Below are 13,441 nucleotides of genomic sequence, written 5' to 3'. Positions count from 1 at the left end.
CCCCCCCCCCCCCCCCCCCCCACAACATTTAATTTCACGCCACTGTTAAGATAACAAACTCCTTGAGTGCTTAGTATTTATTTTTCCTCCTCTTCCATGTGTCCACAGGCAGATCGCAGCGTCTGTGATGTCAACATCCTCAGCATCCCGGTGCCCATTCGTCGCGGCGGCTCAGAGTCCAACCTGGACGTGGTTGACAGCGTCGGAGATGACGGAGTGGGACTGGATTTCACCAAGGGAGCGTTGGGTATCGACAGCCTGCAGCAGAAGATCCTCAAGGTCAGAGGAGACGTCACTCACCTTCGTTAATTTACTGTGTTTGACTTGCTGAGCATGTGTGTGTACACATGTGACGCGTGGGCCGTCATAACATACATCACACAGGGGAAGAAGATTAAATCTCTCCAGCTCGGTTCACTGGAATTTCTTTTATACAGTAATGAGGCAAGTCTAATTAAATGTCTGTTGTGATGCTGCATTAGTTGAAATTATGAAAAGCTGTGCTCCACCTCATCAACTCCCTAATCGGTTCTTTTTAAAAGTTGGCTTCTCAGAGTGAAATGAAACCCACCGGAGCAAGAGGAAGGAAGATGAGGCCTCAGCCCAGATTAGTTCAATTCTAAATTTGGTGCTTTATCTCAAATGTTGAAGGTAATTTGGGACAGAAACCGGATAATGAGATAATAAACAAATAATATATAATTAAGTGCTGCCTCTAGTGTGTCATACGAATAAAGTATAAACAGGAAGTGAAACAATTCACAAAGAACAACTTAAAGAGAACTGTGTATGGTGAAGAGATGCAGTATTTAGAAACTTAGGTTAGATGCAATCAAATACAAAAACACTGTCAAAAGAAAAGATGTAATGGTGCAGCCACGGTGCAGTAGAAGTTTCAGTATATGAAGTAAAAGTGAATTTCATCATTTCTTCACTGTCAACAATCCAATACATCTTTTAACTCCGGTTCTTCCTGCTGTCGTCCCCCCTTCAGGTGACGGAGCAGATTAAGGTGGAGCAGGCGGCTCGGGACCAGAATGTGGCCGAGTACCTGAAGCTGGTGAACAACGCCGACAAGCAGCAGGTGTCTCGTATCCGTCAGGTCTTTGAGAAGAAGAACCAGAAGTCGGCACAGAACATCTCCCGGCTGCAGAGGAAACTGGAGCAGTACCACCGCCGCATGAAGGACAGCGAGACCAACGGCAAGCAAAGCCACAAGGACGGCAGCGGCAAGGAGTCTGGGACTCACAGTAAAGAGGGCAGCCTGCGGGACGTCAGCGCCACCGGGCGCCACCCGGGGCTGGATAAGGTGAAGACGATCGGGCCCGGTGTGTCGCTCTCGCCGCCGTTCTTCTTCAACAAGTCACGGGAGTTTGCCAACCTCATCAGGAACAAGTTTGGCAGCGCCGACAACATCGCCCACCTCAAGAGCTCCATGGAGACAGGCTCAGGGCTGCAGGTAGACAGCGCGGCGAGGGGGTTGAGCGGCAGCGCCACCACAGTAGCCAAGACAAGCAAGTACCAGAGCGACGACGAGTGCTCCACCGGGACATCCGCGTCCGCCGACTCTAATGGGAACCCAGGAGGGGGCTCGGCGGCAGGGTCCGGGGGTCCTGGGAGGTCAGACTCTAACGGGCGACTGGGGGAGGTGCTGGACATGGTGCGTGAGATCAGGGACGCTCAGGGACAGTTGGCTGAGGAGATGGAGACGATGAACTCACAGTTCAAACGAGACTATGGCTACTTCACACAGGTGCTGCAGGAGGAACGATACCGGTGAGTGAAGAGGAGGGTTCACGATGTTTTTCTCCTCAGGGAATCAAACCACTCACCTGGGACAGGACGAGGCTAATATTTCAACATCCAAATAAGATATATATAATTAAAAATATGAAATTAAATATGTTTATTGATGAAAGGTTCCTGTTATTGACCAGGAGGTGCTGTTAGTTTTCGTCGTGTACTGTATTTCTCCGCAGCTGCACCGTACAAAAAAAAAACAATAATCCAATCACCGTCGCCGGCAGTAACGCTCATAACTGGGTAAATTCTGTTTGCACATCAGCTGCTGATCTTATAAGAGCTTTTGACAGTTTTATTGGGGAACATTAGTATCAGCTTTTGTCTACTAAAAATAGATGGCAGAGCTTACGCGCAAATCCCCGGACTGTTGCTGAGTCAACCAAGGGCAAATGTTTTCCGCGGCTTCGTAGCGGTAGTAGATAAACTGCTGTGCTCACCCACACATGCACTCAATTATGCATTGTTTCTTACTCAGTCTTTGGTGCTCTGCCTCCACCCACTCTACATGTTTCCCTGTGTGTGTGTGTGTGTGTGTGTGTGTGTGTGTGTGTGTGTGTGTGTGTGTGTGTGTGTGTGTGTGTGTGTGTGTGTGTGTCTTCAGGTATGAGCGGCTGGAGGATCAGTTAAATGACCTGACGGAGCTCCACCAGCACGAGACCAGTAACCTGAAGCAGGAGCTGGCGAGCATTGAGGAGAAGGTGGCGTATCAGGCGTATGAGAGGGCCCGGGACATCCAGGTAACGTGTAATGTTTTGTGCACGGACACACAGTTTACAGTCGGTATGAGAAGCTGATATTTACTTTAACGTGACACACACTAGGCAATACTCAGGTTTATTAGGTTACTTTAATAAGGAGAGAGCAAATAAAATAATCTGTCCGGTCTGTCAAATAAAAAAGAAACTAGAAAAATTAAATATCCATCTCAAACAAACCAATTGAGAAAACAGTAAGAGAAGGTTCCACACCAGAGCCGCAGAGATGTTCCAGTAACTCCAATTATTTCTGATGTGATTCACTCATCCTGTTAATTTCTAATGGAGCTGATGTCAATTCAAATCTAATTAACTTGTGCGTGTACATGTGTGTGTGTGTGCAGGAGGTCCTGGAGTCGTGTCAGACTCGCGTGTCGAAGCTCGAGCTCCAGCAGCAGCAGCAGCAACAGACGGTTCAGCTGGAAAACACGGACGCCAAGGTGCTGCTGGGGAAATGCATCAACATCATGCTGGCCATCGTCACCGTCATCCTGGTGTGCGTTTCCACGGCGGCCAAGTTCACTGCCCCGCTTCTGCGTAGCCGCCTCCACTTGGCGCTCACCTGCGTGGGCGTTTCCGTGTTAGCGCTGCTGTGGAAGAACTGGGAACATTTGCAGTGTGCGCTGGAGCGAGTGCTGCTGCCGCACTGAGCCAAGAGGACAAGTGAGAGCAGATAACTTCGTCCGAACCCCGGGTCCAGGTTCTCCAGGAGGCGTGTTGTCACGGCAACACAGAAACTGGGGAGGAGTTTACATGTAGCCTTACACCAGCCTTATCGCTCCCCAGCTAATTTCCGGGCTCCGTGGTGACTTGATTCATGGCTTTGTGCTTTGCATGTCTCAGCGGGGTTCAGCACAGAGCGACAGTGATTCCAACCAACGACACACAGATGTGAGCTGTGCAACAACTGAGCAGAAGTGTGACAACCGAGGCTGAAGGTGCAAACAAACACACAAAGCTGCAGCAACAGTGAATCACGTTAGAGACGAAAATAGGAAGAATAAGCTGGAAATGATTGGACGCGAGTGGAGTTGTCAGGTTTCTGTTCAGACCTGATGTCAACGTCCGGCCTGAGAGATCCGATCACGTGATCGGATCTCTCCTCCCCCGCTCGATATGCAAAACACACGTTTCATTTCCGTTCACTACGACCAAACTATGTTTTTAACGAGACTACAGATGTGTCCGATGTCAATGTGTTTGTGTGTGTGTTGAAAGAGAGGGTGGGCTGAGTGAAATAGGATTCAAGAGGACCGCCTCTGCATGTGGGCTGAGCGATCGGATCTCTGGACGCATCGAGATCACTCACGTTTGATCGGGTTCTAGAACAGGATTAAAAAAAAAAAGCTGGATCACATGTGAGTCTTCTGATTGTCAGGAGGTTCTCAGTCGCAGCAACACACACACTTAAGTCTAAATATAAACAAATGGGTTTTTATTGCTGCGAACACAGAGATTATATCCCGACCTTAATGGAAACCACCTCACGCTGCTAAACAAACACCGACTGTGTTCTAGGTTCCTTCTCGTACACACCAGCAGCCAGTTGTCACAAAGACACGTCCACCTGAAGGTTGTTGACTTGATGTGTGTGTGTTTGTGTGTATTTATGTGAAGCTTTTCTCGTCGGTATCTCGTTCAAAAAAAAGAATATTTCGAAGCCTCGGGTCCACATTGTTTTTAATCGTGTCTGTCTGTGTTCGCCTGCTCGTGTGTGTTTGTGTTTAAAAGAAAAGTTCAACATTTTGAGGAATACGCTCGGGATTGATTTCCTTCTTAAAATCCACGTGCAAAATATGAAGCGAGAGCCAAAAGAAAAAAGAAAAAAAAAAAATACATCCACCGGTAGAGCTCAACCGAAGTCATGACGTCGTTATATGTTTAGCTTCTATTCCACCACTTCCCATAAACTAGGACAAGTTGACTTACTACGCCTTGTTCAAATCCATAAAACTCTCCAGCTCTCTCTCCTTCAACATGAAGCCCTCCAGCGTTACCTTCTTACCAGAAATGTTTTTATTTGTGTGCCACTAAAAGTATATGGGACATTAAAGCTCGGGTTGGTAATCCTGGAATAGTGAATTGAAAAAGAGGCAGGCTGCACTTTGAACATATGCAACTAATCCATCCAACTTAATTAATTAAAAGATGCTGGTCGGGGAAAATCAAATTGTTCGTTCAGAGGAAGTCTGATGATCGTCCACAGACGTGTCGCTTTGACATTTCTCAAGTTTCCTTCATGTAAAATCAGTTTTATGTTTTTCGGGTGAATATTATTTGTCAAAGCGATTTGAGGGGAAGAAAAGAAAGATTCGTCCGCTACGATTCGAGAATAACACTCTGAGCATGTCTGACTCTGGATTTTATCAAACTGTCTTTTTTAACGAGGTTGAACAGAACAAATGAACGTGTGAAGCCTTGTGTTGTTGTGCTGCGTTCAGGCCCGTTGGGAACTACAGATGCTCAGAGTCCTGACTTGAAAAGATTTCCACCTGTGGAAACTTCTTTTAAACCAAGAAACAGACCAGGATCGATTTCTGTTGCGTTATAGTGGCTCCGCCTCTCGCCTTGCGTCGGCTGGGAGTGGCTCCACCCTCCCTGCAGCCCCTCAGAGGATAAGATTTAGGATTTTAGTAATTCGTGTTAATTCCTGTCATCTTTTTCTCTCTTGAGTCTCTCACACAGCTGGAAAGGGACTTAAACTCTGCTTCCAGAAGTTACTACGAGATGAGTCGTGACCATAAAACATTTGAATTGGACCAAGAATATTATAAAAATATAAAATAAGTGGAGGTGCAAGACTGTACATAATTATTTTAAGAGTGAATGAACTACACATCCCATAAACCATTGCAAAGTTTCCCTTTCCGACGACTTTCGTCTCTTCTTGAATTAAACCTTGTTCAGGAGACTTTCTGTCCTCATCTGTTGAAAACCACAGCGTGTTAGAAACGGAAGTCCTGGTCGCTGTGTGGTAAATGTAATGAAACGCTGAACAATCTGATCTCTATTCAGGAAATCAAGGGGATGTTTTACTTCCTGGACCACGCTGTTGATGTTGAAACAAGCAGAGATAAGCCTGCCATCATATTTTAACCCTTTAAAAACCTGAAACGAGGACGTTCGTTCTCGCTCCAAAAAAAAACAAAAAAAACACTAACACTTGATTCACATGGAAAAATCAGATCCGGTGATCACATGCTAATAAATCAGAATCTTTGCCTGTTTCCTTCCCATGTGTCCTGAACGCAGCATCGCAGACTGAACTGAACAATGTAGCTCCACGCTCCCTGTGACCCCCCCCCCCCCCCCCCCCCCCCCCATCACTGTGATGAGGACGGGTCTAAATGGGACTGATGCCTTTTCAATGCAGTTTATTTCTTCTACTGCGTAACTGTTTTCTCATCGTGTATCTTTTAAAAAAAGAAAAAAAGAGCCAAATATGGAGATTTTAAAGGCACATTAGCCTTTTTAATTAATTAACACTGTTTTCTTACAATTAGTCCTTAATGGGGTAGTTTTTTTTTGTAATTGGCCCGAACTCTATTTCTGTCTGCTCTTTGTGAGACACGCACCTTCTCTGCAGAATGTTTTAAGTCCATAATGTGTATTTTCACATTTCTGTCTCTTCTATGTGCTTTAGTTTCTAGTTATGTTTTTTTTTTTTTTTCCAGATGACAAAATAAATCTTTGTTTTTGTAAGAATGAGCCTGTTTCCCATTGTTGCCTTGTTATTCCGCACATGTCATTTATTATACAGCTCTCGAGGCTTCAGACCGACTCTGACACGACGGCGTTGATCTGTGGTAAAGATCGAAACGCTCTGAGCATCAGAAGGAGTGCTTACATACAAAACATATGTAGAAACAGCATGGTGCATTGTTGTAGAGAATAACACACTAAGCATGGTTATACTGGTTATACCAGTGTAGTATGAGACAAATTATACTTAAAATTTTAATTACAAACAGAATGTAAGTGTGTTTTTCCTGGTATTTTAAAGGATATCAGCTATATTCATGTTTACTTAGGTCATAGTATTCTGCACATTTTCTTATTTGCACCACTTTGTCTTAATATCTGTGAATTTTTTTTAAGTAATTTTTCTATTACCTGTTCATGTATTTGTTAAAATAAATATTTTTTTCCTTAGATTTTTCCTTATGTATTGAATTTACGCTGAATATGAGCTTATGTTATTTGTTTCAGGTACTGTTGTAAGTGTTTCATGAATAGATGCCATGAAACATGTTGATAAATAGTAAGTTGTGTAATAATAAGTATGTAAAAGATTCTGCGGCATATTTTTTCAAAATTCATGATACTGAAAAGGAAGAGAAGAGAAGAAATGAAAATCAAAATAGAGAAGAGTTAAATGGAACCTAATAATCATAATAATAATCATTATAACAAAAGATAATAGAATAGAATCAGGCATTTAAAGCAGAAGTCGCTGTGCTGTGTGAGATATGGATAAATCTTTAATCCAGTTTCTAAACATCTGCATGAAACAGACGCAAAACAAACCTGAGAGCATAGTGACACCTAGTGGTCAGATGTGAACAGTTCTTTAAAAGTATTTGATAATAAAATATTCCCTTACACCTAATTAAAAAAAGCTTTTTAAAACATTGTGTTCTCAATATAATGTTGATTCCTCATTAAAATAAAATCATACACACTTAAACTAAACCAGAAAGAACGACTGCAAAGCTGTTTTGTGAGATTCTGTTCCAGATTATTATGTATTGTATAATTTAAACTTATAAAATGTATTAATAAGCAATTGAGATATTATTTATTTTATTTAAAAAACTTCAATACAACAAAGTAAAAATTAGATTATAATAAAATACAGTTGTATCATCCGCACCGCTAGGGGGCGGTAGTGGGGTAGTCTTTATTTTGGCGCAAACCGGAAGTTGCCGTAGCGGTTCGTCTTGCGATAAGCTGGAGACGAAGACGAGAACGGATCCGATGGATTCTGATCGATTTTAAACCTCTGACATCAAACAGAGCGAGTTCGTGAATCAGGATTTAAATGGTTTTTACTCGAGAACGCGAACAAACGTCGAAGGAGACGCGCAGGGATGCTAGCGGGGCTGTGGCTAACCAGCGTTAGCAGCAGGGTTAGCAGCAGGGTTAGCACCAGGGTTAGCAGCAGGGTTAGCAGCAGTGTTAGCAGCAGGGTTAGCAGCAGGGTTAGCAGCAGGGTTAGCAGCAGTGTTAGCAGCAGGGTTAGCAGCAGGAACGTTGTTTTTCACTCTGAATAAATTCGCGTTCAAGTTGTTTTTAAATCGACTTCTGATCTAAATGGACGAACACAAAGAAAACATCAACACCAAGGACGTGAACGTGAAGATGTCCGCGACGAGAGAAGAAGAAGAAGAAGAGAAGGTTCGTGTGAAAACAAAACAAACAATGGATCTAATGTTTCTGCTCGAAATGTTTTCTCGTCACATCGTAGTTTCTGCTGTTTGTCATGAATTCAAATATCGATAATCTAAAGATCTAATCACATCCGGAGCTTCTCTTCTTATTATATCTTATTCCAGCTGGATCACAGACTACACATATCCTGCAGGTTTAATGTAGTACTTTTATACTATTTATACTATTGTGAGGTTTATGTTTATTCAACTTTCTCACTGCAGTTAAACACAATTATTGTCTTAAGTTGCTTTTGTTCTTCACATATGAAACTTTTTTAAAAAAGTTTTTACATTTGCTGTTAACATGATAATAATAATAATAATAATAATACATGAACAGTCTCCAGATCAGTTCACCTCCTGTGGTTGTATAGAAACATCTTCCTCCAGTATTAATACACTGTTTGTACTTTCTACTCGGGTGGAGTTCATGAATCATGAACAGGTCGACTGAGGGAAAATCCACTTTGTGGTTTAAAGATAAGAAAAGATAACATGCCCTTTATTTCTTTATTTAAACTATTAAAAAAATAGAAAAGTTAATATATAACAAACTTGTGTTGAAATTGGATATTTGACGGACTCTGATCCCAGAGTTTCACTGAGGGACCATCAATAAAATCCTGTTTCATTTGAAGATGATTGTTTTCAACAGCTTTCATGTCATGTGACCCACTGACTTCAGATCATATCAGGTTTTATTGCTGCTCTAGATAAACGGGACATATTTGTATTAGATTGTTGTGCTTCTGTTCCTTTACATGAATATTTGAAATATATTTTGTTTTGACTTGTATTAAGATTTTTTTTTAATCGTCAGTTGGTTTTAAGCTGTTTAATGTTCTCATTTCTACACTGCTGATCGTGATCCTTCCTCCTCAGACAAAGTCCTGCAGCAGGATTTGTTCTGCAGCAGAATCTGATGCTCAGGCGTCTCAGTCCAACACTGACTTCAGTCATCCGGTTTACAAAGAGATCGCTGTGGCCAACGGACACATCAACCGCATGTCCAAGGACGAGCTCCGGATCAAGTTATCAGAGCTGAAACTCGACACGAGGTGAAATGTTTTTACACTTTGGAGAGAAACCTTTTAAGAACTTGATCTCTTCTCTTTCTCACTGAACTTGTTTCTGTGTTTGTGTTAAAAGAGGAGTGAAGGATGTGATGAAGAAGAGGTTGAAGAGCCACTATAAGAAGCAGAAGCTGATGCAGTCCGCAGGTGAGGGGGGGCCCACCGACACCTACTACGACTACATCTGTGTGGTCGACTTTGAGGCGACGTGCGAGGAAGATAATCCGTCGGACTTCCTGCACGAAATCATCGAGTTCCCTATGGTCCTCATCAGCACACACACGTTAGAAATCGTGAGTTCATTTTGTGATGAAGACGGAGTTGTTCACTTTTTAATATGCAAAGCACGTTTTGTGATTGCTGGTGTGTTTGATTTGTAATTTATTTTGCAGGTCGACACCTTTCAGGAATATGTGAAACCTGAGTTGAACCCGCAGCTTTCAGACTTTTGTGTGAAGTTAACAGGAATAACGCAGGTTGGTGGATCTCAGTCTGTGTTGAGTGTCTTCTTTGATCAGCATTGTGACAATAACGAATGAAGGAAATGTCTTTTTGTGGAACAGAAAATGGTTGACGACGCAGACCCGTTCCCTGAAGTTCTTCAGCGAGTCGTGGCTTGGCTCCAGGAGAGAGAACTCGGGACAAAATACAAATATGCCATCCTGACTGATGGGTACGATTTCTCACTTGAGTTCTGCAGCAGAATTAGAACAAAACCTCCGAACTCACTTCAGTAAAAACTTCATCTGACTGTTAATGTCACTTTCTGTCACACGTCGACTCCAGGGCCTGGGATATGAGCAAGTTCCTCAACATCCAGTGTCGCCTGAGCGACATCCGATATCCTCAGTTTGCAAAGAAGTGGATAAACATAAGGAAATCCTACGGCAACTTCTACAAGGTTTGACTTTTTAATTCTTCTTCACATTAACTGAATTAATCGGTTTTGCAAGAAAACTTTAATTAAATAAAAATGTATTAACATTATGTGAGAAATTAGACTTTTTATTCTTCAAAGTTCTCTGTGGATCTTTTCACTGCTGTTTGTGTTATGGACCAACGTCTGCACTGACAGACTGAGCTCCACTTTCTCTTTTTAACTGTGTAATAAAGCTGCTGTGGAAGTGGCTCCCCCAAGTGGAAGGTTACTGTTATTAGACTTTTCTCACATCAAAGTTGCTGCAGCAAAACCACCAACAACCCCCCCATCCCCCCCTCCAGGTCCCTCGCACGCAGACGAAGCTGAGCACCATGCTGGAGAAGCTGGGCCTGAAGTACGAAGGGCGGCCTCACTCCGGCCTGGACGACTCGCGCAACATCGCCAGGATAGCTCTTCGCATGCTGAAGGACGGGTGTCAGCTGCGCGTCAACGAGCGGATGCACGCCGGTCAGCTGCTGTCGGTCCCCAGCTCGGCTCCTGTGGAAGGAGCCCCTCCGCCGCACAGCCCCCGCAGTAGAGAGTAACGCCACAGACTCCGCCCCCCGCCCCCCCCACAAGAGTTTAAAAAAAGAATCCAAAGCACTTTACAGACTCGAGGTAAAGTTTTTATTTTGGAGCTCGGTGACGGGGATTTGAGTCTGAAAAATAAAAGAGATGTAATGTAGATTTTTCAGACTGTGCAGGTCTTCGATTGTTTCTCTCTAATCTCATCTGCAGTTGTTTTTAAACCCACGTGTGAGGTCGTTCCACTGTGCTGTGGGAGGAGCTTCAGTCTTATCTGTGTTAAATCTGCCTCACGCCTTCTCAAGCTGCTAAAAACATCCACAACATGGATCCACATGAATTTTATTTCTCCCTTGATTGTGAGGATTTAGTTTTTTTTTTATTCCTGGGTTTGATCCCAAGAAAAAAAAAACACTTTAGAGGCAAAAAAAAAAAAAGTGTTGATATTCACTTTGTCTTTGTGCCAATCGTGGTGCTGTTCTAAACAAATCTACACAAATGCTGCTACGCTGTGTTGTGTGAAGAGCTTCAGAGCCGCAACATCGAACGACCGCTTTCCCACAGCGAGTCCAAGAGAACTCTCATCGTCTGCGTGGAGATCCTGAAACTATCACGTGAAAACGTTGACGAACAGCTGAGGACACGTGAGTCCGTTGTGAGTTCTGTGCGAGTTCCGCCTCTGTTGTAGGATCCCGACACCTTTTGTATGGAATTAATGTTTATTTCACGGAGCCTGATCTATTTTAACAGGAATAAATGTTCTTCCGAATGCTAAATCTTGTGTCGCCTCATGTTTGAATTTCAAGCGTCAGGTGTTTGATTCCTCAGCTTGTTTCTCAGTGGTCTCTACTTCTTGATTGTAGCGAGATAAAGATGTTCTGAATGTATTTCTAACTTAATCACTGCGCCCAAGTCATATTTCATTAAACTAAACAGACCAGAGGAACAAACTGAGACCAGAGTCACTTCAACAAAATAATATATTTTATAATTTCTATTGTGCTCTAAAACAGAATATGTATATATATATATGACGTTCTACATCTGTTGTCATGGGGATTGATGAATTTGCAAAGACAACCTGCTGTAACTGCATTTAGTTAAACTTTTGATTTAGAAACACTAACGCTGAATTCTAAAACTTAAACACTAGATCTTCATCTTCATTCATTATACAACATTAATAAAACCCCAGGAAAAGAAGATAATTATAATTGAATCTCGTAAAAATGTTAAATAAAAACACCTTTTAATGACACATTTCACTCTGTCCAATTAAAACTAGATAATTAAAAAAAAAACCTTAATAACCAAAACATTGTTAAACTGTGATCCACGTGTGGACGTGGCTCCAGAGGAGGAGGACACACCAGAGGAGGAGGACACCAGAGGAGGACACCCCCCCCACCCCCCACCAGGTAGATGAGTGAATTTTCATTTTTCTGTGAACCATCCCTTCAATCACTAATTAATGCACCTGAGTTTTTTGTTTGACAAAGAGCCTGAAAACACGTTTTCCTCGATCGACTGTTCAAACTGACTGTAATTAACTAATGAGCGATTATATTCAGGTTAATTTGACTGTATGTGTAAATCTCTGAATTCTAATCTACATTATCTCAATATATTTATTTATTCTCGTTTTACGTTTGCTGTTAAATTCTTTTTTTTTTTTTCTAGAGTCGATTAACGATTGCGTCACTTCCGGCTGCTATCCTGATTCACTCTGCGTCGAGTTTGATGTAAACTTTGAAAACTTCTCGTTTCAGCAGAAACAAGTTTGATGATCCTCTTTATATACAGTCCCTGAGATGAACCCCGGTGAGTCCGGTTTTATCTTCTGTTTCTAACTCGTGGTTAAAGTTTGTATGGACGTGATGCTTTTTGTTTCTTATCACTTTAAATTTAACATTTTGAAGATTTATCCTGAGCTCTGAGAAATTGTGATCGGTGTTTGATCCCATTTTATAAATTTTTTTTTCATACACTAATTGATTAATTTCCAGATTAACTGATGGTTGAAATAATCATCGGTTAGTTCTTTTTTTAATGTAAATAGATTTTGTAAGTTTCTATTATGGTTTTAAATCTAAGGTGAGAGCAGAAAGTCCAAACTTGACTTCTGTCTGTGAATCACCTGCACGTTGTGTCTGTCTTCAACACAAAGTGTTGGAGAGCTGGACTCAGACTGTCTGCAGAAGATATGACTGAATTTATTCATGCACAAAAAAACAAATTCTCAGAGCAACAGATAGATTCTGTCATCGGTGTCTGAGCAGAAGAGCTGAACCGTTTCATTTGAAGCCTTCGTGAGAGAAACAGATGTTTGTGATCTCTGGCAGCTCTTCATGTCCAGTCGGTGGCAAAAGTCTTGTTTAAAATTCCTTTTTTCACATTATTTCGTTTTAGTTTTTTCTATTGAATAATTTATAGTTATTCAATTAAATAGATTCAACTGCTAATTTAGTTTCTTCCCATTCAAAGGTGCCAAGATATTGTTCTTTTATAAAGTTACACCGAACTAAAATATAACGTCTCTTATTTAAGGTGGAACCAGAAAGTTTTTTTAATTTGTTGCAGATTAATATTCAGTCAATATAAAAATTGAAGTTGTCTGTTTACTCCGTGTTGTGTAATTCACACGTTCAGATTCTATATATATATATATATATATATATATATATTTGTGCCTTTCTGTTTGAAGTACTTGAATAGTATTTATAGGATTTATTTTTAAACAATTTAATTAACAATTACTTCCATGTCTCCTTTTTAAAAACACATCCAAACCTTTATTGGCTCCTGTCATGGAACATTATTCCACAGCTCCATTGCCCCACCAGGGGACAGAGTTTCATCGATAGAGGAAAATATAGACAAGCACGAAAATGACTCAACTTCTGCTTCAGGACAAGTAAAGACCAAATCCAGAGC

At 41.8% G+C, this 13,441-nt stretch overlaps 2 protein-coding genes across 5 annotated transcripts in view; both read left to right on the top strand.

Annotated features, from left to right (window-relative positions):
* Positions 1-6,266, top strand: part of tmcc3 (transmembrane and coiled-coil domain family 3) — a 36,022-nt gene extending 29,756 nt beyond the window's left edge. For 2 of the 4 annotated variants that reach the window (XM_069519783.1, XM_069519784.1), the window contains exons 2-5: positions 109-279; positions 995-1,776; positions 2,405-2,540; positions 2,903-6,266. In XM_069519783.1, coding sequence (XP_069375884.1) covers positions 109-279; positions 995-1,776; positions 2,405-2,540; positions 2,903-3,208 — 1,395 coding nt within the window. In that variant the 3' untranslated portion in view covers positions 3,209-6,266. The remainder of the gene's footprint in view (positions 1-108; positions 280-994; positions 1,777-2,404; positions 2,541-2,902) is intronic. The other 2 variants (XM_069519781.1, XM_069519782.1) reach the window with 1 other exon arrangement.
* Positions 6,267-7,465: 1,199 nt separating this feature from the next.
* Positions 7,466-11,283, top strand: eri1 (exoribonuclease 1). The gene is made up of 7 exons (XM_069519779.1): positions 7,466-7,955; positions 8,873-9,048; positions 9,140-9,356; positions 9,456-9,539; positions 9,627-9,736; positions 9,850-9,964; positions 10,285-11,283. The coding sequence occupies exons 1-7, from the start codon at positions 7,872-7,874 to the stop codon at positions 10,525-10,527; spliced, it is 1,029 nt and encodes a 342-aa protein (XP_069375880.1). The 5' UTR covers positions 7,466-7,871; the 3' UTR covers positions 10,528-11,283.
* The last annotated feature ends 2,158 nt before the right edge of the window (positions 11,284-13,441 follow it).

The sequence above is a fragment of the Paralichthys olivaceus genome, chromosome 23, assembly GCF_024713975.1.
Source record: "Paralichthys olivaceus isolate ysfri-2021 chromosome 23, ASM2471397v2, whole genome shotgun sequence".
NCBI lineage: Eukaryota > Metazoa > Chordata > Actinopteri > Pleuronectiformes > Paralichthyidae > Paralichthys > Paralichthys olivaceus.
This window is presented reverse-complemented; position numbering and strand designations above follow the sequence as displayed.

Bases quoted from the DNA above. Each gene is read 5' to 3' on its own strand.
- eri1 (XM_069519779.1), top strand. From the start codon at position 7,872: ATGGACGAACACAAAGAAAACATCAACACCAAGGACGTGAACGTGAAG. The intron at 9,357-9,455 runs GTGAGTTCATTT...TTTATTTTGCAG, and splicing joins GCACACACACGTTAGAAATC to GTCGACACCTTTCAGGAATA. The intron at 9,737-9,849 runs GTACGATTTCTC...CGTCGACTCCAG, and splicing joins TATGCCATCCTGACTGATGG to GGCCTGGGATATGAGCAAGT.